Genomic DNA, 24924 nt, shown 5'->3' with positions numbered 1-24924 from the left:
TATCTGTTTTTCTGATGTAGTCTCAGGACAGGGCTTTAAAGATGTGGTCTCTGGGCATTTGTTGATGCTGACCCTGTGTTCTGCTGGGCAGATGCTGGCCTAGTGCTTCTGAGCCAGGCCCAGAGGACATCTCCATGTCTATTAGCTGACATCTTGGTCCAGACTATGGTTGTTTTGTGTGTGTGTATATAAATTTTAATTTTAATTAATTAGTTTATTGAGACAGGGTCTGGGTTGGCCTAGAACTCATTATGTAGATTAAATTGTCCTCAAACTTACAGAGATCCACGCGTCTCTGTTTCTTGAGTATTGGAATTAAAGGTGTATGGCACCATGTCTGGGCTTTTTACATATATATTATATTAATTTTATTATATATACTATATATAATAGGGGGTGATTTTCTTTTTTGAGACAGAGTTTCTCTTATTCCTTGGCTGTTCTGGAACTAACTCTGTAGACCAAGCTGGCTTTCACAGAGATCCACCTGTCTCTGTCTCCAAGTGCTGAGATTAAAGGTGTGTACTGGCCATTTTTTATTAATATTTGAAGGGTTACTTGTTATAGAAATACTAACATATACATAGAAGCAGAGGCTAGAATAACAAACTGTTACGTTCTTATCATTCATTCACACTTTGTCATTCTTCATTTATTTCTCTGATTCTTTGGTTGGTTTTTGGAGTATTTTCAGCCTTAACGATTTTAAACACCAAAATAGTGACCTGTCCCAGAACTGGCCATGTGCACATCATCTTTCTTGATGGTCTGAAATAAGACACTAATGCAGGGTGTTTCCCCACCTTCTCAGCAAGGTATGTGCTTGGAATCCTCAGCCCCCGTGCACAAAAGGAAGCTCTGCCCTTGAAGCAAGGCAGAAAAGAGGCCCTTTTCTGTCTTTCTTCTAAAAATGCCACTCAGGGTGTGGCCAACTAGCATGCATGTCTGTTGGTGATGTGTCACAGATATGGAGGAATGAAGCAGGGTTTCATGCTGGATGGCTTCATACCCATAGGGAAGAGGCAAGAGGCCTCTTTGATCTTCCGTGGAGAGCTCAGACTAGTGAGTGAATCTCACTCAATGCTCACCTGTACATATTTTTCAATGGTCTTCAGGACTTCCATATTAAACTGCTTGACAGGAACTACAGAGAGGTCCATGTAGCTGAGCAGACTGTAGATGACCTGCAGGAGTGGCTGCTGCATGGTGGGGAGGCCTTTCTCCAGCAACTGCGGGAAGCAAAGGGCAGCCAGTCAGCTCTAGCATCTGTCCAGAAGTACCCAGGCTTTCCCACACCCCTATCTTTGCAATGTGCTTAGGAGAGTAAACAAAACTTCTAGCTACTTCTGTCTTGTCTTGTTTTGGTTTTTGAAAGCTCTGAAGTACGATCTGGCTTCTAACTCACATAGATCCTCCTGCCTCTGCCTTCCAAGTGCTGGGATTAAAGGCGCATGTAATCACTCTAGGCCAAAATCATAGTTATTGAATAAATGATAATGAAGGCAGTTCAGGGAGGTCTGAAATTATAAACATAAAAATTCAAATAGTAGGGAAAAAAACAGAAAATAACCTCAAAAAGAAAACCATGGGACACTATTAAAATAACAAATTTAAAGATATAATTTTCTGGGGGCTGGAGAGATGGCTCAGTGGTTAAGAGCACTGACTGCTCTTTCAGAGGTCCTGAGTTCAATTCCTATCAACCACATAGTGGCTGGTGTCTGAAGATAGCTACAGTGTATTCATATATATAATAAATATTTTTAAAAAAGATATAATTTGCTGCTCATCAACTTGGCAAAGGTTAGAAATTGACAATATTCAGAATTGGTTGATGAAATAAAGAAATATTTCATATATTATATGTCAATTGGATAACCTAGCAATGGAGACCAACAAAATGGAAAAGGGTTTGTTTGTTTGTTTTGGTTTTGGTTTTGAGATACTGTTTTACCAAGTTGTTGAGGTTTGCTATGTTGCTATGTTTTGTAATGCTAAATTCTATACCAGAAGGTCTGGGTGCATTATCAGGATTACAGACCAGGGTTGTGCAATCCTTGTCCCTTCATTTAAAACTATTGGTTAAATAAAACTGGCTACAGCCAATTCCTGGAGGGATGGGATTAGAGGGAGGTGGATTTTGAGTTACCTGGTTGGGGGTGAAAGGAGAGAGAGAGACAGACAGAGAGGAGAAGAAGGAAGAAGAAGCTACCAAAGGGGAGGTGGACCATGAACACATGGCCAGGAGAAACAGCAAGTGTCTGGGGTACACCCCAGGAGAGGTAGCAAGGCCAGCAGTTAGAAAAGTAGATTAGGGGTTACCCCAGTAATTGTCAGAGCCAAATAAAATAACCATAGTCTGAGTCTCATTTATTTGTAAGCTAGTCAGGGATAAATTTAAATTGGTTCGACTATACTGTGCAGTCCAACCTACCCTCAATTTTTTTTTAAAGTATACTGTAACTTATTTTCTTGTTTTTTTTGAGACAGGGTTTCTCTATATAGCCCTGGCTGTTCTGGAACTCACTCTGTAAACCAGGCTGGCCTTGAACTCAGAAATCTGCCTGCCTTTGTCTCCCGAGGGCTGGAATTAAAGGCATGTGCCACCCAGAAGAGGGCATCAGATCCCATTACAGATGGTTGTGAGCCACTATGTGGTTGCTGGGAATTGAACTCAGGACCTCTGGAAGAACAGTCAGTGCTCTTAACCACTGAGCCATCTCTCCAGCCCCACCCCAAACTCTTTTAAGTGCTGGGCATACAGGCACGAGTACTGGTAACTGGTGAGTGCCAACACACACATCCAAAGTCTATAGCTTTGGAGCCAGGCGGTGGTGGTGTACGCCTTTAATCCCAGAACTTGGGAGGCAGAGGCAGGCAGATTTCTGAGTTTGAGGCTAGCATGGTCTACAGAGTGAGTTCCAGGACAGCCAGGGCTACACAGAGAAACCCTGTCTTGAAAAAACAAAAAACAAAACAAAACAAAAAACCCCCCAAAAAACAAAAAACAAAGTCTATAGCTTTGGAAATTGGAATCATACTTTCAGGAATCTATCCCAAACCAGATTTTATCATGGCCTTTGCTATGTGGTTAAAAACACCATACATGAAACAAAAGAAGGATGTTATAAGATATAACTCAATTAACACATAAATGATGTTATAACACATAAAGGATGTTATAACACATAAAGGATGTTATAACACATAAATGATGTTATAACACATAAATGATGTTATAACACATAAAGGATGTTATAACACATAAATGATGTTATAACACATAAAGGATGTTATAAGATATAACTCAATTAACACATAAATATGGCTGGCCTGACACTCACTATGTAGATCAGGTTGGCCTTAAACTCACAGAGATTCACCTGCCTTGGACTCCCACATGATAGGATTAAAGGTATGTAATACCACACTCACTTCACAATGGCGTTTTAAAAGATGGTATAGGATATTAGATAATAATAAGTAGAAGACAACATACAGAATTATCTATGTAGTAGATGTTAAAAAAAGAATGTTCCTCTACAAATAATATAATCTAAATATTTTTTCCTCTAAAAAAAATTGTCCTCCAAATTTTGTGCTGTATGTTACTGTTTTTATAATCAGAAAAAATGATGATATTATCCAAAAGAAAACCAAAGTATTGAGAAAATATGTATGACAGGCATCATGATAAAAATTCTGGCCAGAGAGTTGCCTCAGAGGTCACTAAGCTTCCCATGCAGAGGACCTGCACTGAGGCAGCGTGGGATCGAGGACCTGCACTGAGGCAGCGTGGGATCGTTCAGGAGAAACTGAGAAGTCAGACTCAATTAGTCTGCTGGGAGAGGAGTTTGAGCCAAAACAGCTGAGTTGAACCAGCCAGTCAGAGATCAATCTGAAAGAATAAAGACGGGGCGAGCTTACTCAGCAGCGAGTCTGAGAGGCTGAAAACACTCAAGGCCGAGATTAGATTGTCCAGAGGCTAGAAGCTTCCAGGACCAGGTTAGCAGGTGGAGGTAGTAAGCCTCGGAGACAATTATATCAGGTCAATCAAAGTTACTTTTATGCCTAATTATTTTTATGTATGGGGGGGTCTGGCGTACGTATAAGTCTATATACCACATGCTTGCAGTGCCTACGGAGTCCAGAAGAAGGCATCCAATCTCTTGGGACTGGAGTTAACAGGTGCTAAGGATCAAACTTTGATCCTCTGGAAGAGCAGCCAGTGTTCTTAACTCCTGAACACCTCTGCAGTCTCCATAAAGCCTTTAAAAAAAAAAGCTATGTACTTACGTGTGTGTGTGTGTGTGTGTGTGTGTGTGTGTGTGTGTGTGAATTTATGTGCACTTCATGTGTGCAGGTGCCTATGAAGTCAAAAGATAGTGTAAGGGCTTAGTATTTAAAAGTACTGGCTGCTCTTCCAGAGGACCTGGGTTAATTCCCATGGACCCACATGGTAGCTCACAACTGTCAATTCTAATACAGAGCACCTGATGCCCTCTTGTGGCTACTGCAGATACTACATGCGCAAGTACCTTTAACATAAAAATAAGGATACTTTTAAAAAGCTATATTTAAAATGTTCACTGTTTGGATTTACTGCAAAGAACTGACAGAAACCATTCAGTTAGATGTTGAAGTCCCACATCAGAAGAGATAGCAGAGCAGTTCATACACAGGAGGAAGCAGAGAGCTACATTAATCTATTATGTGGGAAAAATGACTACACTGACTGGAAAGGAGATATAAAAACAAAACAAGAAAACACACAAAGAAAACAGTATGAAAGTGTAAACAGAACATTATGCAAAAGGACAGATGGAACAGCAGAATTCAGTGGGCACTGGGGAAAACAAAAATATTTACACATCATCTGTAGTACTATAGCTCTGTGAAGACCAATCCCCCAAATGTATAGAACTAAGAGCACCCACACATGCCCCTTGATGGAGTATTTCTACTCTAGGAAATGAGGTCATACAATACTATTTCATAAAATTATTTTTAATACAAAGCCATGATTGGACTGGAGAGAGAGCCCCGTGGTTAAGAGCACACCCTGCTCTTGCAGAGGCCCAGGGTTTGATGCCTAGGGCCCATGTTAGATGGCCCACAGCCTCCTGTCGCTCCAGGTCCAGGGATCTGAGGCCCTGCTCTGGCCTCTGCAGGTACAGTACTCAACAGCATCCCCTCCCCCCACAATTAGAATGAAAAAATCAATCTTGGTAAAAAGTGAATGACCACTTGACCCATCACCAGGTGTCCCTTGATAATGTTGCAGCAGGGCCATTCATAACAAACAAATCACACATGGAAGCAATGGGACAGGTTAGGTAGAGGGTCACAATCACGTGTAAGGCCTCCCACACACAAAGTAAATATCAAGCAGGCAGAGCAGGTTCAGGGGAAACCTGAGCACAGCGACACAGGGCTATGTGTGGGCAAGGCCAGGGCCTGAATGAAAAAAGAAACTGAAAAGAAGTCAATGAACTCCACAGGGCAGGAAGCCAGAGAGTTCATCATAGCAGGTTTTGCTGACAAATTGGTGATGAGGGCTGAACAGAAAAATTATGCATCTATTAAATTTTTTTTAGATTTATTTTCTATACATTAGTGTTTTGCATGTATGAATGTATATATGTGCATATGTGTATGTGTATATACATTACATGTATATATGTGTAAATATATGCATACATATGTATATCTGTTGCATATGAGCTCAGAAGAAAGTATCGGATTCCCTGGAACTGGACTTACAGATGGTTGTGAGCTGCTATGAGGACTCTGGGAACTGAACTCAGGTCCTCTGCAAGAGCAGTCAGTGCCCTTAACCACTGAGCCTTCTCTCTGGCTTCAGAATTTTTTCCTTTTGAAGACAGACTATTATTCTACTGTATGTACATACCGCATCCAATCTGTCCTTTTAAAATGTTTATGGTAAATCTTCTAGACAAACTCTCCTGCATGGTTATCTTACTCATTACCCCTTAGGATTGGCGCTGTATGTCCCCTGCTTTTATGGCAGGGTGTTTGTGTTGTTGGTTCTCTTCATACTGTCTGGGAGCCAAGGGAAGGGTGTGCTTCCTTGCAGGGAAAGTTATGACCAGGGGATTATTGGAAGCAAGAGTACTGTTTAGGAGGGATGTTTAAAGTGCTGGTCCCTTGAATGAGTATTGAACTGGCCAATGAACACCTGGTTCTTGACTGTCTGATATGGTCTGTCCACTGCTAATCTGTATTGTAAGCCAAAACACTGTAGGATCAGTGGTAACTGTCAGATGAACAGTACCCTCCATTAGATAGACACTTTTGGTTTTACAGAGCCCTTGAAGAAACGATGTTTCAAGTGACCTGGAACCAGATAATTACATCAAGAAGAATTAGGGAGTTCTGGAGAGATGGCTCAGTGGTTAAGAGCACTGACTGCTCTTCCAAAGGTTCTGAGTTCAAATCTCAGTAACCACATGATGGTTCACAACCACCTGTAATGAGATCTGACGCCTTCTTCTGGTGTGTCTGAAGACAGCTACAGTGTACTTATGTATAATAATAAATATATAAACATATTTAAATAATAAATAGACCTGAGTGACTGGAGCAAGCGGGGCAACCAGAGTGAATAACCTTCATTTCCAGCAAATACATAATGGCTCACAACCATCTCTACAGCTATAGTGTACTCATATACATAAATAAATAAACAAATAAATAAATAAATCTTTAAAAAATAATTAGGACCCTCTTTTTTTGTAGGGAGACCTTAACAAGAGGTGTATAAGCATATCCCAGGAGGAAAAGAAACACTGAAAAGGCCAAAGGGTGTTCCCTGTTCCTGGTCATTTGCTCAGAGACATCATGACCTGAGCACCCCACACATGGACCTGGGGGTGTTATACACGTGATCATCTGCCCTGTGAAATGCTACAGACATCTCACATCCACGGTGCAGAGGTCAGAATAAGAGTTTGCAAGGAATGTGCTAGAAACATGTTGCAGGATTTTCCCTGTCCAATTACATTAGTATAGAGAAGGCCTGTGATTGGACAGAGATAAGGGAGGCGGAGCTAAGAGTTGCAGGGAGAGGGAGGGTAGCAGGAGGTCAGAGGAGAATGGAGGCTGGTGTGATGATTTCGTGAAGTCAGAATAACTAGGATAAAGCTTTTATACTTATCAATTGGTTCTGAACTGACTGTTTTGGCATCTTGTAAACCGTGATATTATTGATACATAAATCTGATTGGTTAATCAAACATTAAGAGTCATGATTTTACTGGGATACTGGGTATTGTGTTATCAAACTGTGAGGATGGCGATCTATTTGGTTCCTGGAGTGTGGAACCTCCGGCTACAGGGAATTATAGCAGAGAGGGAACTAGTGGCTCACAGAACAAGTGAGCCAAATGCTGTGGTGGTGGGGGGGCTAGCTCAAGAGAGTTAGCAGCAGGGCAGGAGCTTGGGAGCATGGCCCCACCCGTGAAGAGTTGGTGGGTTCCATTTTTAATATTTCCCGTAACTGAAACACACTTGCATGGCATGCTTCTAGTTGTACAGACAAGAGGCGATGATAAAGATTTTCTCTCTAGGATATAATTTGTTAATTAGTTTAGAACAATCCAACACTAACATATCTAGCAACATACTAAGTCCTTGTTGAGATCTGACTGCTGCTCCCCACCCTCTACTTCTCCCCTGCTGAGATTACAGGTGTGTGCTGTCATGCCAAGCTAGGATCAAGTTTATCCCGGACATGCTGATAGGCATGAGCATAGGGTACAGTAAGTGGGGGTGGTGTGAGCTTTGGAGGGAGCCTCTGGATCTAGGGTCAGTTATCTTGAACTTACAGCTCACCAGTTAACTGAGCCCAGCCTCAGCTTCTTCACAGAATACCCCACTCACTGGTGTGCTATGAGGATTTAAAGTGAATCCACTAGCATTTGTAGACCTTGGTCCACCAACACATGGTAAACATTCCCTGTCAAAGCTCTATACACATGTGAACCATGGATGCTAAATCAATGTTATCCTTAGCATCAACGATTACCTCTGCCAGGTAGGTGACCATGTTCAGGGTGATGTCAGCATAGGCTTCGTGAAGGTAGCGACAAACCACGTTGACCCATGTGGCACAGTCCCTTGTGTAGCTGTGTGTTTTGTAAAGGGTCATGACGTGAGCCAGATTTGAAAGTTTAGGGTTTTTTTCTTCCAAGCAAACCTTTGAAGAGAAGCAGACCAATTTAGAGCGTTCCAATGGACAGGAAGGAACGTTAGCAAATATTCTAAGTCCTGACATTCTGGAGAAGGGCCCATATGCTCTCGGTAGCCATGGAAGTGCTTCATTGAGTCATTCGCTAGTACACACTTTCCCCCACAAAACCTTTCTACTTGCTTTGCTTTCGTTAACTTTGCGTAGTTATTGTGTGTACAAGCAAGCGAGTGCAGGGAGCACAGATGGAGATCGGAACAACCCGAGGAAGTCTGTTCTCTCTCTCCAGTATGTGGGTTCTGGGATGAATTCAGGTTGGCAGGCTTGGTGGCAAGCTAAGCCATCTCAACAGCTACCATTTGCTTCTCTCTCTCTCTGCCTCTCTCTCTGTCTCTATTCCTTTCTTTCTATTTTTCTTCTGAGATAGGGTTTCTCTGTGTAGCCCTGGAACTCACTGTGTAGACCAGGCTGGCCCTGAACTTAGAGATTCACCTGTCTCTGCCTCCTGAGTGCTGGGATCAAAGGTGCACAACCATACCACCATCTGGCTCCCACTGGGTTTTCTTAATAATGAAAAAAAAAATGCCAATTCTAACAGCCACCCAGAGATGTCCATTATGAGTGCTATCAAGTTTGGAGACAACCACTGCCTCCTCCAAACCAGCCATTTCCATCTGGCGTGCAGACTTCCTGATGGATCCTAAGGCATACCTGAGCAATCCTTTCAGCTATATCCTTACAGAACTGATTGGGGTTTTCAAAATGCTGGATCAGTTGAGGCAGGAGACACAAGACATTCAGCGGAAACCCTGGATGAGAGAAGACACAGTGGCAACAGCTGAGTATTATGTTGTTCTGTGGTACCAGTGGGAAGGAATATACAGAGTTGATTTTGCTCCAAGGCGATATGAAATTGGTCTTGTGGTTGTTAGAGCTGTTGATTGAAGCAGGGTTTCACCTAGGGCAGAATGATCTTTAACAGAAGCAAGGGTGACCTTGAACTTCTGACCTGCCTGCCTCCAGTTCTTGAATACTGGGTTTATAGGTGTGTACCTCCATTCCTGGTCGTATGTGGTACTGAGAATTGAATCTAAGGCTTTGTATAAGGCAAGCAAGCTCTGTCAACTGAGCTACACCATCAGCCCCCAGACAGTTTTGTGGAGGAGGGTGAAGATGATCTGATAAAGAAATCTATAAAAAACACAACCAAAATGACATTGGCTATGAAGGAGACACTGGAGCACACTTGTGATTTCAACATAGAATCATCCCATTTGTGAGCAAGGAGGACTCACACAGATTTTTAACAACATACACTGAACTGAGCTGAAGCATCAGTTTAAGATTTTGTAAAAATAAAAATGTAAGCTGGATGTGGCAGCATACGCCTTTAATTCCTAGCTCTTGGGAGGCAGGGGCAGGCAGATCTCTGTGAGTTCAAGGCCAGCCTGGTCTACAGAGTGAGTTCCAGGACAACCAGAGCTATATAGAGACCCCGTCTCAACAAAAACAACAACAACAGCAGCAGCAACAGCAACAGCAACAAAACACACAAAAAACAAAGCAAAACAAAGCAAAAACCCAATGTGTTTTAAAGCTGGTCATGGTGGCATACACCTTTAGTCCCAGCATTCAGGAGGCAGAGGCAAGCATACCTCTGAGACCCAACGTAGTCTACATAGAGTTCGGGAACAGCCGAGTGAGGTCAGAAACAAAACATACTTAAGCCTCAGTCATACAACTGGAAAGACCCTTCCAAATAATAATTGTTCAGCATGGCTGTTAAAACCTAATTAGTGAAATGCATTCCTAGTTACTTGTCATGATATTAAAAAGATGGTGTGTTGATTTTGCTTAATTCAGAGGAATAGAGAACCAATGCAAGTTTTTCAAGAGGACAGAGAAGGGAAGGGAAAAACAAGATTTGTGAATTAGGAAAGAAATGTACAAGAGCAAGGGACTAAGTTGACAATATTTGCAGTTTGACTCAGAAATCATTCACACACACACACACACACACACACACACACACACACACACACACGAACAAATTGCTGTTCCTGTTCCTCGATTGCCAGTATTTAATTCTGTAGATACAGACATATGGTATTATCTTGTTTCCCTAAAGTTGAATGCAGCCATCATCAGAGCTACAGGGAGGCATGGTGCTGGCCTTACCAATAGCTTGGGATGAGTCCACCATGGGTACTTTGGACACTGGTGTCAGCAAGCTGAAAAGCTGCAGGGTCAGATCTGTGGTGGTGAGAGAGGTGAATCCTTTCAGGAGCAGCTGCTGTAGCCCCGGGAAGTCCGCCCACTTGAGTTGCGACTGGAGTTTCTCGAGCTTTTCCCGGTTCTCAGCTTTCTCCAGCGGCATATGTGCCAGCAGTCGGTTCAAGAGCCGTAAGGCCATCAGGTATTCAAACTCAAAATCAGATTCCATCAGGGCCACCGTGACCCAGAAGATGGTGGCCAGCAGGTTGGTGGGATGGCTTACGTGGGACGGGTCCGTGAGGCTCTCCTTCAATGAGGAATTGCTTCTGGTTTTTGAAGAAAGGCCCTGTTGGGTACAAGCTTGAATTCTGTCCAGGGTGGCGCTTCGAGGTGGGTCTGAGGATCGGTCAACGACACCAAACTTCTTGGGCACAGAGAAGCTTCTTTGGTGCCGGCTCCGCTCTGCAGTTGTGGTGTTGCCGCTGGGAGTCCCGGGATTGACATTCAGCTGTCCGGTGCTTTTCCTGCTTGCTGTCAGTTTACTGCTAGAGCTTAGATCTGGTGACGAAGAACTAGGTATAAACAGAGGTGAAATCAGCAGAATGCCAGTGGGTGCCACTGAAAAGCTGGTGCTCTTGTGTTCTGAGAAGCAGCTATGAAGAGAGAATCCTTAGAGAACACCACCTTAATTGGTAGCCATACCACCTGACCTTGTTTAGGAAGCTGAGCAGGGCCAGTCCTGGTTAGTACTTGGATGGGGGGGGGGGGACATGCCACTTTCTACTTAAATATCTTTTAAGTTAAGGCTATGAAAAATAAACCTTAGCAAGAACAACCTCCAGAAACAGACACCCAATAAAAACTTTCAATCATGGAAAGTCTAAAACCCCAGCAATGTAGTGAGCTTTCATTTGCATTCTATTTGAATTTGGATGGGAATAATTATAAAATAAGACAGACCAGCAAGTGCAAACTTTATCTCCTCTTAACCTAGAATAGAATGTTGTCAGAAGGAAAGAGGTAAGTATACACGGCAAAGGAAATGTTTTTACACTTAGAAAATTTGATTTTCTTGCCACCCGCCCCCATCTGAGGCAGGGTCTCACTATGCAATCCTTAACAACTCAGAACTTATTATATTGACCAGGCTGGCCTTGAACTTACAGAGAGCTTTCTTTTAATTCTCTTCATACTGGAAACATCAAACTCTTTATCAGCAGTTTGTTTTGCTTGCTTGCTTGCTTGCTTCCTTTCTTCCTTCCTCCCTTCCTCTCTCTCTCCTTCCCCTTCCTCTCTATGTAGCCCAGGCTGGCCTCAGCTTCAGTGCTAGAATTCAAGGTGTCAGCCAATAGACCCAACTTTATCTATTAAACTTTTATAGAGTTAGAGATACTGGTTCATATAGATTGACTAGTGTAGTGTTAGTGATCACATTAAATGTAGAAGAATTGCTCAAGTTAAAGATAACAAAATATGTTGGCAGTGGTGGCGCAACGCAGCCTTTAGGCTCAGCACTCAGGAGGCAGAGGCAGGCGGATCTCTTGAGTTCGAGGCCAGCTTGATCTACAGAGTGAGTTCCAGGACAGCCAGGGCAACCCTGTCAGAGAAACCCTGTCTCGAAAAAACAAAAACAAACAAACGAACAAAACAAAACAAACCTACAAAATAAAATGGCCAGGTGTAGTAGCACTTGCCTTACCATCCACCCCCGCTACCCTCCCAGGAGGTAGAGGCTTGGAGATCTCTGAGTCAGCCTGCTCTACATAGTGAGTTTTAGGCTAGCCCAGAGAAGAAAATTTCTTTTTAAAATTATTTTTATTTTTATGAGTATGAGAATTTGGCTTGCATGTATGAATGTATATTGCATATGTTCCTGGGGCCTGCAAAGACTACAGGTGTGCATCAGATGCCCTGGAACTAGACCTAAAGATTGTTATGAGCTACCATGTAGGTGTTGGGACCATGTTTTAAGATACATATATAATGAGTATATGTTTGTGCGTGTGATAACAACCCCTTTACCTGCTTAAACTTAAGAAAATAACAAAGGGTTAGAAAGGTAGCTTCGTGGTTAAAAGTACTTACTGCTCTTGCTGAGGACCTGGGTTTGATTCCCAGCACCTTCTTCATGGCTCAAACCAACCTGTAACTCCCACTCACTCAGGTGGTGCACATTCGTACACATAAATCTAAAAGTTTTTTCTTTCTTTTTTTAAAGATTTATTTATTTATTTTATGTATATGAGTACACTGTAGCTGTATAGATGGTTGTGAGCCATCATGTGATTGCTGGGAATTTGAATTCAGGACCTCTGCTCGCTCCAGTTGGCCTAAAGACTTATTTATTATTATATCTAAGTACACTGTAGCTGACTTCAGACACACCAGGGCGTCAGATCTCATTACGGATGGTGGTGAGCCACCATGTAGTTGCTGGGATTTGAACTCAGGACTTTCGGAAGAACAGTCAGTGCTCTTAACCACTGAGCCATCTCTCTAGCCCCCAAGTTATTTTTTCTTAATGAAAGAAAATATCAAGTATACTTTTTAGGCCCTAAGTAGATTTAAAAAAAAAAAACAAAACAAAAAGCCTACACCTGTTCTTTGTGCTCTCTCCACACAGTAACTTTGATATCCACACACCAGTCATCTGATTCTCACCGAGATAACACTGTGAAGAGGTCGCTGTTCTTCAAGCAGTCCGACAAGTTATCCACAGCAGCTTCCAGGGTCAGGAGCGCTTCCATCACATATCCCTGTAGAGCATACAGAGACAGCATTCGGGGCTGCTAGCTTCCTGAGGAGCAACTAACCTAAGGCTAATCCTCTTCCTACCAAGATGGGACTTCTGAAAGCTGGGCAATCATGTGGTATTCATTTACAAAGTCCAAGATCAAATTATAAGTCTTGCTTGGGGAATTACACAGCATAGGGGGTAGTCGATAACTATAAGGATTAATTTCCCCAAATTGGACAGCCTCAAGGAGATTAAACATACAACAGGGTAGGGTCTGTGTGTGTGTGTGTGTGTGTGTGTGTGTGTGTGTGTGTGTAGAGTGAGTGGCACCCTGCTGAGGGGAAGGGCGGGCCACTGAGGGACAAAGTATGGAAGCCAGAGATTAGAAGCAAGGTGAGGTGTCAGGGGATCTGTGTCTCTGTGAAACTGACTGGAACTTCTGATGGCCTGAAGGGAAAGAGACAGGGTGTGCAGAGGGCTGGCCCAGCCTCGCAGCCGTTCAGTACTCTGGGGTCTAACCTGATCAGCCCCCAAGGTTCTGAGCCTCACTTATAGGGTCTCGAGCATGACTCTCCCATCCTCTCTCCAGATCAACTTTAGAGATTGTACAGCAGGGATCCCTGCCCTGACTGGACACACTGTGTGTAACTGAGTCCTCAACAGAGGGTGGAAAGACCCAAATGACACAAACAACCCCATCCAATACAAACCTACCCCTTGCCACCCGCCATAGAAAATCACCAATCCTGCTACCAGACAGACACACACACTGAAAGGAGGCTCTTGTCATAAAATGTGATCTTCTGCTGAATTTATAAAAACAGTCCCCTGGAGTGACTTCTGGAAATAATAAAGATTAGCTTCTCCTTGCCCCCACCCCTATCCCTCCTGGTGGGGTTTCTCTGTATAGCTCTGGCTGTCCTGAAACAGGTTTTGTAGACCAGGCTGACCTTGGTCAGATCCAACTGCCTCTGCCTTCCAAGTGCTGGGATTAAAGGTGTGCACCACCACACCTGGCTAAAAAAAGGTTAACTGCTAAAATACTTCTTTCTCTCTTCCTTCCTTTCTTCCTTCCTTCCTTCCTTTCTTTCTTTCTTTCTTTCTTTCTTTCTCTCCTTCCTTCTTTCTCTTTTTCTCTTTCCTTCCTTCCTTCCTTCCTTCCTTCCTTCCTTTCTTTCTTTCTTTCTTTCTTTCTTTTTTTCTTTCTTTCTTTCTTTCTTTCTTTCTTTATTGTGGTTCTGAGGGTTAAAGCTACTTCTATGGACCCCCCGGGGAGAGCTATGTCACGGGGGGGGGGGCACTTAAGTGGTGGTCACTCGCTTCCATACCTGAATCTCATCACCATGCTCTCCGATCACTTCCACCAATCTGGACAGGAGGTCAGACAGGGCATGCGCTGACAGGGGTTGTTTGAGGGCCCGGAAGATCTGGAAAGACCGGCCCGCGTAATGCCTGGAAGAGCTTGCTAGGGCAGTCTGCAGTGCAACCTCACTCAAATGTTGCTCCAGATGGAAACCTGTGGCCAGAAGAGCGAAGGGCAAGCCCTGGTGCTTCACACTGGTGTACCCAAGTCACGAGATGAGGGGAGTTAGAACAAGCTAATAGTCTCCCATCCCCCCACGCCCGCATTTTGACTCTTCCTAAGAAACAAACAGGGTATGGGTCTAGCTCAGTAGTAGAGGGCTTACCTATCATGTGCCAGGCCTTAAGCAATAAGACCCTAGAAAGATGGCTCATAAGTTAAAAGCATTTGCTGCTCTTTCCAGAGGACCTGAGTTCAGTTCCCAGCACCCACATGGAAGCTCAAAACCATTTGTAATTCCAGTTCTAGGGGATCTGCCCTCTTCTGGCCTCCATAGGCACTGCATGCAAGTGGTGCACATATACACAAGCAGGCAAAACAGCCAGACAGAAAAAAACTTTAAATGAAGGAAAACAATCTACAAACAAGCAGACAAATGAAATAGCAGAACATTAAGCCATTTCAAGATAAAAACCAAATGTATGACTCATGGGAAGTATCTTTGAGACAAGATGGTCCTGGTTCTGAATCAGAAGGCTTGTGACTTTGGGAAGGATTGGTTTTCTAAGAGCCCATATCCTTTTCTTTGACTTGTAATAGGCTGTTTCTCTCAGGGATGTTATAAGAATTAAGCAACACAATGTCTGGCATACAACCCATGTGCACACATGCATTATTATTAACACTCTCCTTCTATCGGCTTTCTAGTGTTCTTTTTCTTTCATACGTGTCTGTAGGTTGATAGATACATGTGTTGTATAGGCACACACTTGGAGGCCACATGTTGATGCCAAGTGTCTTCTTCCTCAGTGGCTCTCTTTTTCCACAATGTCTCTTTTGGAGACAGTTCCTCTCACTGAACCTAGAATTAACCCATTTCAGTGAGACTGGCTGCCCAGTGAGCTCTGGCGAGCTACCTGCCCTATTCCCCGAGTGCTGGGTTGCAGATGCATTCCTACACTGTGGGGACAGTGCATCCAGCCTCCGGGGCATCCAGGCTACTGTGCACTTTACCAACTGAGTCATTTCTTCAGTCCCTGGACTGTTTTTTTATATGAAAGTATATATAGAATAGTTTTCTTCCTTTTGTTGAGAAAGGATCTTACATACCACAGTTCAGGGTGGCCTGGGATTCACTATGTAGTAGGTTGGCTTTGAACTTGAAATAGTCCTTTTGCCTCAGACTGCTGGATTATAGGATAAGCCACCATGCCTGGCTTACTTCTTTTTGTAAAGAGGCATTGTTAGAAATAAATTTTTAAGTAGGAGAAAGATGAGGATGTGTCTAACTAATTCTAAAGACATCTAAGACCTGGTGTCAAAGCGTCAGATACTTCAGGGTAGGTGGCAAATATTACACAACTGTTTTCGCCAAAACAAGTGCTCAGGTGTCAGAAAACCCCCTGACCAGGTGGGAAAGAAAAGGAAACAGAGACACGATTGTTTGGGGTTGCTAAGTTGGTTGACTGCTGTTCCTCTTTCTAGGGAGACAGACAAGAATAGAGGACCCAATGAAAATAGTATTTTTTTTTTTTTTTGGTGGAGCCCCAGAGACCTTTTGACATGTTTGGTTGTTACATGAACATGGACAAAAAAGGAATAACTCTTGTTGCTGTTAGCTGGAGTCTGGAAATGTTTGATGTGTTGCCATAATGGAGTGAGCTCCATGGGAGAACGCTGGCAGACAGGATAAGGTACCTGATCTGGAATCCTTAAATACAGATACAACATGGCGCAGGAAATTAGAAAGCTGCTCAGCACTCTTGGAGTTCTGGTTTTTGGGTGTGATGTCTTCGTGGCACCAAAGTGGCCCGAATGCCCTAAAACAAAGCATACTGATGTTAAACACATGGCTGCCATTTTGTGTTAAAAGACACACAAGGAGGTTCTAACTCACAAGATAAAGTTTAAAGTTTATTCTGTTTAAAATTATATTATTATTTTAAATTATGTTTAGGTGTATGTATCTGTGTATATATGTACCATAAGTGCAGTGCTCACAGAGGCCAGAAGAGGGCATCAATCCTCCTGGAAATGGAGTTACAGAGAGTGATTTGGTGATGAGAACTGAACTTGAGTCTTCTGGAAGAGCAGCAGTGCTTTTAGCCATTGAGTCATCTCTCCAGCCATACATATGTACATACATACATACATACACACACACTCCAGCCATACATATGTACATACATACATACATACACACACACTCCAGCCATACATATGTACATACATACATACATACACACACACTCCAGCCATACATATGTACATACATACATACATACACACACACTCCAGCCATACATATGTACATACATACATACATACACACACACTCCAGCCATACATATGTACATACATACATACATACACACACACTCCAGCCATACATATATACATACATACATACACACACACTCCAGCCATACATATATACATACATACATACATACACACACACTCCAGCCATACATATGTACATACATACATACATACACACACACTCCAGCCATACATATGTACATACATACATACATATATACACACACACACATACTTTATTGATTATATTCCTATACATTTTATAATATATTGTAATATATAACATTATAATGGCTAATGTAGTATAATATATAGTAATATATTATAGTATTAAAAATATATTTACATATGTATATTTAAACTTTAGTAATTAACCAGAAGAAGCATATCAAAACTTCTGTATCTACTAAAAAATAACTGGTTTGTGGGGATTTGCTTTTGATGTTTTTTTAATTAGCTAGAATTAATTATCATGCATGATGATGACGTGAATCTGTGGGTGTGCATGCCACAGTGCACATAAGCAGGTCATCATACAATTTTTTGAACTCTGCTCTTTCTTTCTACCTTTATGGGGATGGCAGGGATTGAACTCGTGTTGGGAGACTTTCTGGGCAGGTGCCTTTACTTGCTGAGTGATCTCACCATCCCTACTGCCATAATTTTAAATTTATTTACAACACTCAAAATCTCTTGTTTCAGGCCAGCAAGAGGGCTCAACAGGTAAGGCATGTGCTGCCAAGCCTGAGGATCCGAGTTCGATCCCTGGGACCTATATGGTGGGAGAAGAGAACTGATTCTGGGTAGTTGTCCTCCACCTGCACACCAAGGCTGGCACCTTCCCCACTGATCAATCATCAATCAATCAATGAATGTAAAATCTTCTATAAAAAAGAATGCTGCTTGGCATACTGTAGGTGCTATATTTTGTTTGGGAAATGACATAAAATATCCGAGTTTGCCGATAAGAAAAGTTCATGTTGGTGTCTGGAGTCAATACCAAGGTGTAAGATTCCAAAGACCAACAGAAAATGGCTTCTATTATCTAAACGTGTGTTTGAACAGTAAGGATGGGCTGGAGCAATGGCTCAGTGATGAAAAGCTCTTGCTGCTCTTCCAGAGGACTGGGGTTCAATTCCCAGAACCTATACGATGGCTCACAACCATCTGTAACTCCAGTTCCAGGGGATCCGATGCCCTCTTCGGTCTTCACAGGCACTGTACATACATTGTACACATATATACATGCAGGTACGTGAGGTGACTACCACCATGCGGTACTGTCAGACTCTAAGTGGCAGCCCTGAGTGTTGACAGATGTGAGCCTAAAAGGACAGCATGCCTCCAAATCGCCTGTATGCAGGCTTTTACACAACATTAGCTCCCAAGGTTGACTGTGGTTAATATCCGTGGTCTTCAGAGTAAAGTTCTTGGCTAACTCAGAATGTCCAGGACCATCTGAGGCGGATGGAAGCATTACCGTCTGCTGCATCATCTTATCATTATATGCCAAATCTCCCTGCTGACCCATCATCCCATTGATGGGTTATGTAATGCTTCTCCCAGCCTCTGCCCTTGACTCTGGCCAGTATCCATCAGGAGGAAATAGGACTTCTTCCAAACAGCAAGATCAATGTCCCAGCTGTGTGGTTTAAAGGGCTGGTGATTTTACACAGCTGCCACCTGGAGCGGCAGCCTGACTCCCCATCCCCACCCTGCACCCCATTACCTGGTTGTCAGAAACTCGATGAGCTTGTTGGCCTTCTCGTCTGTTTCAGTGGCTATGTCAACATCTTCCACCTCTTGGGTCATCTGTGGGAGGTTCCCACTGCTGCCCCCCAGACTGATGCTGGAGGAAGTGGAACTAGAATTCAGACCAGAGTCTGGCACTGGGGATGACTGATCCTCTCTCAGGAAGTCAAAGCCACCTAGTAGGAGGAGAAGGCAAAGGAAGAAAGGCTAGAGTGCCAGCAAGCCTGCAGAGGCTTGAAGGTAACTATGAATAAGGTGACGTTAAAGAACACTTGAGGGTGCTGGAGAGATGGCTCAGTGGTTAAGAGCACTGACTGCTCTTCAGGAGGTCCTGAGTTCCATTTCCAACAACCACATGGTGGCTCACAACCATCTGTAATGGAATCCAATGCCCTCTTCTGGTATGTCTGAAGAAAGCAATGGTGTATTCATATACATAAAATAAATAAATCAAAAAATAAAAAAAAAAGAACTATTCAATGGCTGTTAGTAAGTTATATTTAATGTTTTTGAGTAAATGTGGTTATGAGCTTGATTAAGTTTGTATCTAATATGTATGTGCACATATGTACATGTGAACACACAATGTGTATATATATATTTGGTGCTTGGGATTAGACCCAGGACTCATGATGTTAAGTGTATATTTTATCACTGATCTATAACTTAACCCATACTAGCATATTTTAATGAGCTATATTACATGCTACTCAAAGACCTATAAGAGAACACTTTTTTCATTATATATTTAACACTGAATATCTCTAGTTATACTGTAGTTAAAAAATGCATACATGCAACCACCTCCCTTTTCTCTATTTTAAAAATTTGTGTTCTGTCAGATTTCAGTAAAACATAGACTCCATAAAGCAAAAACCCCTTCAGGGTAATAAGAAGGCACAAGAGAGACACCTGCATGCTTGGCCTGTCCTGCTCAGGTGGGGGCAGGGGGCGCAGTCCAGTCACCTTATTTCACAACTTCATCCTTCCGTGTCAATACATCAATAGGAACATACTCACGGGGCAGCAGACAAAAGATTTACAAAAAAATGCACTTTAAGATACTCAACCATGAAAAGGTGTTTTGGAGGCACGTTACATGAAACAGGGTCATTTTACCACTCAGAAAGTCAAGCATAACATCACAAGGGAAGCAAGTGTGAACTCCACAGTTTCCAGCACTCGCTCATCCCCACCCGGGGATGCCACCGTCGGATTCTCGATTCCCCTCTTACCGGTGTAGAGGTATTCTGGCTGGTAAGCTGGCTGCATGGTTAGTGTCTTTGCTTCCCCCATCTCACGGGTCTGCAGGAGTACAGAGGCAATGGTGTGAAAGTTGCTGTTGCAAGAGAGAGCGATGAGGAGGTGAAGCAGCAGCTTTTTGCTGTGCTCGAAGACTTCTGGCCGATAATGGTCCAAACCTGGAACAGAGGGCATTATCTCTTAATATAAACAGCCTCTAAAGCTCACTGAGATTCTGTGGATAACGAGACTCCAGGATGCTGGGAGAAAGCAGCTAGTTGTCTTTGTTATTCTTTGGGTTACCAACATAAAGAAGCAGGGCTTAAGGAAAAATAAGATACTTTGTGACTTAAGTGAAATGCTGGCACAAAATGTAGACAGGTGGCCTTCTCTCGACCTCTCTGGGGGTTTAATGTGGCCCTCTTTTTCCTGATGCACTCTCTTCCTCAGATCGGCTATTAAAGTGGTTTTGTTGTTGTTTGTTTATTTAATAAAAGTATGTCTTTGTGAGCTCTATCTTGCTTAGAAGTGCAGGCTGGTTTTGAGTTTGAGATCCTCAATCAGCCGCTGAGTGCTGGGATCACAGATGTGTGTCACCACACCAGGCTCTCTCTAACTCAGCTGCCGTTCTAGATGGTTCCCCTCCACTCCTGACACTTGAACACCTCAAGCTAGCTGCTAAGCCTGCCACATTCCTTGTTATGTCTCTCTTTGCTTTGATAAGGTTTCATGGTCTTCCATCTCTTTCCTCGGCCAAAGACCCCTAAATAAGCCCACAATATTTTGGGTATCTTTAAACATGCATCATTAATATGTTTAGATTACAGAAATGTCAGTTTTGCAATGATGACTGATCACCTGGAACATTACATATTACAGAAATGAGTAGAGAAGAAAGGAATGGACTCATTTCAGAACTGAGTGTAATCTACGTGCAACAAAACACATGTCTATGCAACAGGGTCTCTCTGTGTGGCCTTGGCTGTCCTGGAACTCTGTAGACCAGGCTGGCCTCGAACTCACAGAGCTCCGCCTGCCTCTGCCTCCCGAGTGTGGGATTAAAGATGTTGGCCAGCACTGCCCAAGCATGTTTATCATCCTGTTGGTTAGAATCCCCCTTAGATCCAGTCTTACCCAAGAAGACAGCATGAAGTAACAATGGAAGATGAAGAGCCCAGTCTTCCCTCACACTGTGATCCACCACCATCTCAGTCATAAAAATCACCGCGATATTACACCTGCCCAACAAAATAGAAAAATGAACATAAAGTCCTCAGAGGATGAAAATACACCAACAGGTCAAGTCACAATTCAATGCCACTGAGGATCACTGAAAAATGACAGAAAGGGATTTATTCAGGGGAGACAGAATCTTTAAAAGATTTATTTATTTTTATTCTCTAAACCTCATGCATACAGTATCCATGGAGGCCAGAAGAGGGCACTGGGTCCCCCTAGAACAGGAGTTCCAGGTGGTTGTCAGCTGCTAGGTGGTGCTGGCCACGGAACCCAGGTCCTCCAAAAGAGCAACAGTGCTCTTAACTGTGGAGCCATCTCTCCAGCTCCCCACAGACAGCACAGAGCCCCGGTATAGGAAACATTCATTAATCTTATTACAGAACAGTGAATCTTCTAGCAACAAGAACTGAAGAAAAAAAGAGAGATCAAGGAGAAGCCCATAGCTTTCTATGTGCAGTCTAACAAGCAGCTTTGACTTAGTCTCACGATTGTAGAGAGGAAAAATTCAGAGGGTCACAGGCTGAGATTTCACTAAACTGCTAATATTCTAGGATCTGGTCAGCAAGGTCACACAAACTTAAAAAGGACCTCCTTTAGTGAGATCAGGCGAAAGTCCTCATCTCACTGGTAGAGAAGTTGGGTCAAAACAAAGCTCCCATCTACCTCTGCTTATGCATGCTGCTCACCTGTGCAGTGGCCCCCGAGGAGTGATGGTCTCTGGGAGGTAGTCGACCAAGGGGGCCCAGCATCCTCCAGTGCACGGCATGGGTAAGGGCTGTGGCTGCTTGGCCTCTGTAATACTTAACAGCCAGCCAGTGTAGGGAGAGATGGGGTCATCTGCAGGGTGAGAAGGACACAGCTGCTTTACTCTCTAGGGAAAAGACTCATGTTTACCGTAGTTGGTGTTTTTAGGAAGAATGTTGCAAATGTGTGCTCAGTAGGCAGGAATCACACCATCAAGTGGGTTAGAATTAGTTGATTATGTAATTATTACTTGATGATTTGTAGTTCTTCATTATAGAGCAAAGAAAAATACATTTTAAAATGTTGAATCATTGGGCTGGAGAGATGGCTCAGTGGTTAAGAGCATTGGCTGCTTTTCCAGAGGTCCTGAGTTCAATTCCCAGCAAGCATATGGTAGCTCATGACCATTTGTAATGGGATCTGATGCCCTCTCTGGTGTGCATGAAGACAGAGACAGCATACTCACATACATTAAATAAATAAATAAATAAATAAATAAATAAATAAATAAATAAATTATATATAAAAATGTTCAATCATGATTCTCATTGCGGGGAAATGCAAATTCTGTATTTTGTGTTAACATAGAGCAAGAGTGTTGCAAAACACAAGGGATTGACACAGATGGGTACCATGTCAGGCACCATCCTGTATGACACAGACAGGTACCACATCAGGCACTGTCTTGTGTACTTTCCATCTAAAGAGTCTAATCATGGCTACTTACTACCAGCCTACCCATTGTATACTGAGGAAACTTACATTTCAACACATTTGGAGAGATCTGCCTTTGGAGAGAACACACCCCTTGCATCTATCCAACCACTTGTCTGAGCTCTGTCACGGTTCTCTGTGTCTGGTCCACTCTCCTCTATGACCATGGTTCCTTACTGTCATCTTGCTTCTACTATGCACATACCCCGTGCTCTACAGAGAGCCATCTTTGGAAACATTGGCCGTGCATCTTTCCTTGTCCACTCTCCAGAGGTTCCCTTAAGGAAGCCTGCGGTCTACACAATGACCTTAGGAGTCCTTACAAGGCTACTGAGCTCCTCTTATGGCTAACTGCCTCCAATGCCCGCATTGTTCCCTCTACCCCAGTCACGATGACATCCTTGCTGTTCTGCACATGGTTAGACAAGACTTGGTCTAGCCTTAGGAGCTTCATTTCTACCGCTCCTCTGACTGGAATGTTATCCTAGTCTCTCTTTTAACTTCACCAGTGCTCTGTTACCAGAGCATAGTAGAGAATACTTCACGTTCTATTTATTTGTTTTTAGCTGCTTTGAGAAATCAAAAGAAATGATGTAAAGGAGTTGAGGTTTGTTCTTTTGCTATCTATTGTAATGCTGAGTGCCGGCTCCCAAGACTGGGTTGTCCCAGAGATGAGAGAGTCTGCATGTGCACCTTGTCCCCAAGTTATTTCAGATTGGTAAATAAAGATGCCAACAGCCAATGCCTGGGCAGAAGAGACACAGGTGGGGTTTCGGTTTTCTAGGCTTGGGGGTCCGAGAGGGATCATGAGGGAGAAGGTGGTGAAGGTGGAGGAAGGAGAAGCTACCATGGGTAAAGTGAGCCATAAGAACTGGCCCTGAGGGAGGGCTGATTGGAGTTAAGAGCAGCCCAGATGAAGCACAGTAAGTAGTAACTGGGGTTATGTATAGTAAAGTAGATTCTAATAGCACAGAAGGGAGTCAGCTGGCCAGCTTTTGTACTGTTTAAGGGTTATTGTATTGTATATAAAGGTTGCCTGTGTTTTTTATCTGGGAACTAAATGGTCAAAAGTGGGGTAGAAATCTCAGGCCTAGATTAAATATTTCTACATATAAGAGTGCTTAGCTCAAACCCTGAGATGTGACCTGACCATACGGTGTTATCATTCTTTGGGACTGGGATCCCTAGGATGCCTTGCCTCTGGAAGATGGCAGCATTTAAACCAGTACCAAGCCAATCTCTGTAAGGCAGGGCAGTGTTCAAGTCTGTACCCTGCCATGAACACAGGGACACACTTCAGAGCAGTTGGCTGGTGGAGGTACAGCATCTTCTTTTCTGTGCATCTCCTCACCACAGAGAGGTGGGTGTTGCTCCACCACATTGCCACATTGTGGGCCAGTTATCTGTATACTGTTTAACCTCTTCAAGACCGAATTAAATTTATATTTACTTTTATTTGTATGTGTGTTACATGCCTGCCTGAATGTATGTCTTTGCACCACATGTGTGCAGTTGTCTGAAGAAGCCAGAAGTAGTCATCAGATCCCTGGGAAGTGGAATTACAGAGGGTTACCAGCTGCTATGTGAGGCTGCGGATTGAGCCCGCTGCCACTCTTCCAGAGGATCCAGCTTCGACTCCCAGCGCCCACAGGGCAGTTCACAACCATATGCAACTTCAGTCCTAGGGAGAATGACACCCTTCGGGCCTCCAAGGGTACTGTACACAGTGGTATAGACACACACATAGGCAAAGTACCCATAATGTAAACAGAAATATAACAATTCAGGGCTGGAGAAGTGGCTCAGTGGTTACGAGCACTGACTGCTCTTCCAGAGGTTCTGAGTTCAATTCCCAGCAACCACATGGTGGCACACAACCATCTGTAATGGAATCAGAGCCCTCTTCTGGTGTGTCTTGAAGATAGTGACAGTGTATCTATATACATAAAATAAATAAATAAATCTTAAAAATAAATGTAACAATTCTTTTTTAAAAATTCACATCAGATGTATTTTATTTTTGTTTTATGCAACCATTCTATTTAAAGTCACTGTCTATATTTTTGCTATTTATTTTGTATAATTTTTTTTTTAAACAATTCTTTAAGAAAGTTCCACAATACAGACTTAGGTCACTGGAGCGTCCTTTGTTTCTTGGGTTTCCTTAACTCTAGACAACTTATATTTACACTGATAGTATCTACAGAAGCTATCTGTCCCCACCCCCCC

At 43.0% G+C, this 24924-nt stretch overlaps 1 protein-coding gene across 8 annotated transcripts in view; it reads right to left on the bottom strand.

Annotated features, from left to right (window-relative positions):
• Positions 1 to 24924, bottom strand: part of Fry (FRY microtubule binding protein) — a 407497-nt gene that overhangs the window by 49232 nt on the left and 333341 nt on the right. For all 8 annotated transcript variants that reach the window (XM_031338824.1, XM_031338826.1, XM_031338825.1 and 5 more), the window contains 11 exons: positions 21924 to 22074; positions 21133 to 21236; positions 19992 to 20177; positions 18734 to 18932; positions 16381 to 16502; positions 14489 to 14676; positions 13085 to 13179; positions 10388 to 10995; positions 8921 to 9018; positions 8048 to 8218; positions 1089 to 1229 (listed from right to left, as the gene is read on the bottom strand). In XM_031338824.1, the coding sequence (XP_031194684.1) occupies positions 1089 to 1229; positions 8048 to 8218; positions 8921 to 9018; positions 10388 to 10995; positions 13085 to 13179; positions 14489 to 14676; positions 16381 to 16502; positions 18734 to 18932; positions 19992 to 20177; positions 21133 to 21236; positions 21924 to 22074 (2063 nt within the window). The remainder of the gene's footprint in view (positions 1 to 1088; positions 1230 to 8047; positions 8219 to 8920; positions 9019 to 10387; positions 10996 to 13084; positions 13180 to 14488; positions 14677 to 16380; positions 16503 to 18733; positions 18933 to 19991; positions 20178 to 21132; positions 21237 to 21923; positions 22075 to 24924) is intronic.

The sequence above is a fragment of the Mastomys coucha genome, unplaced genomic scaffold, assembly GCF_008632895.1.
Source record: "Mastomys coucha isolate ucsf_1 unplaced genomic scaffold, UCSF_Mcou_1 pScaffold22, whole genome shotgun sequence".
Classification (NCBI taxonomy): domain Eukaryota; kingdom Metazoa; phylum Chordata; class Mammalia; order Rodentia; family Muridae; genus Mastomys; species Mastomys coucha.
This window is presented reverse-complemented; position numbering and strand designations above follow the sequence as displayed.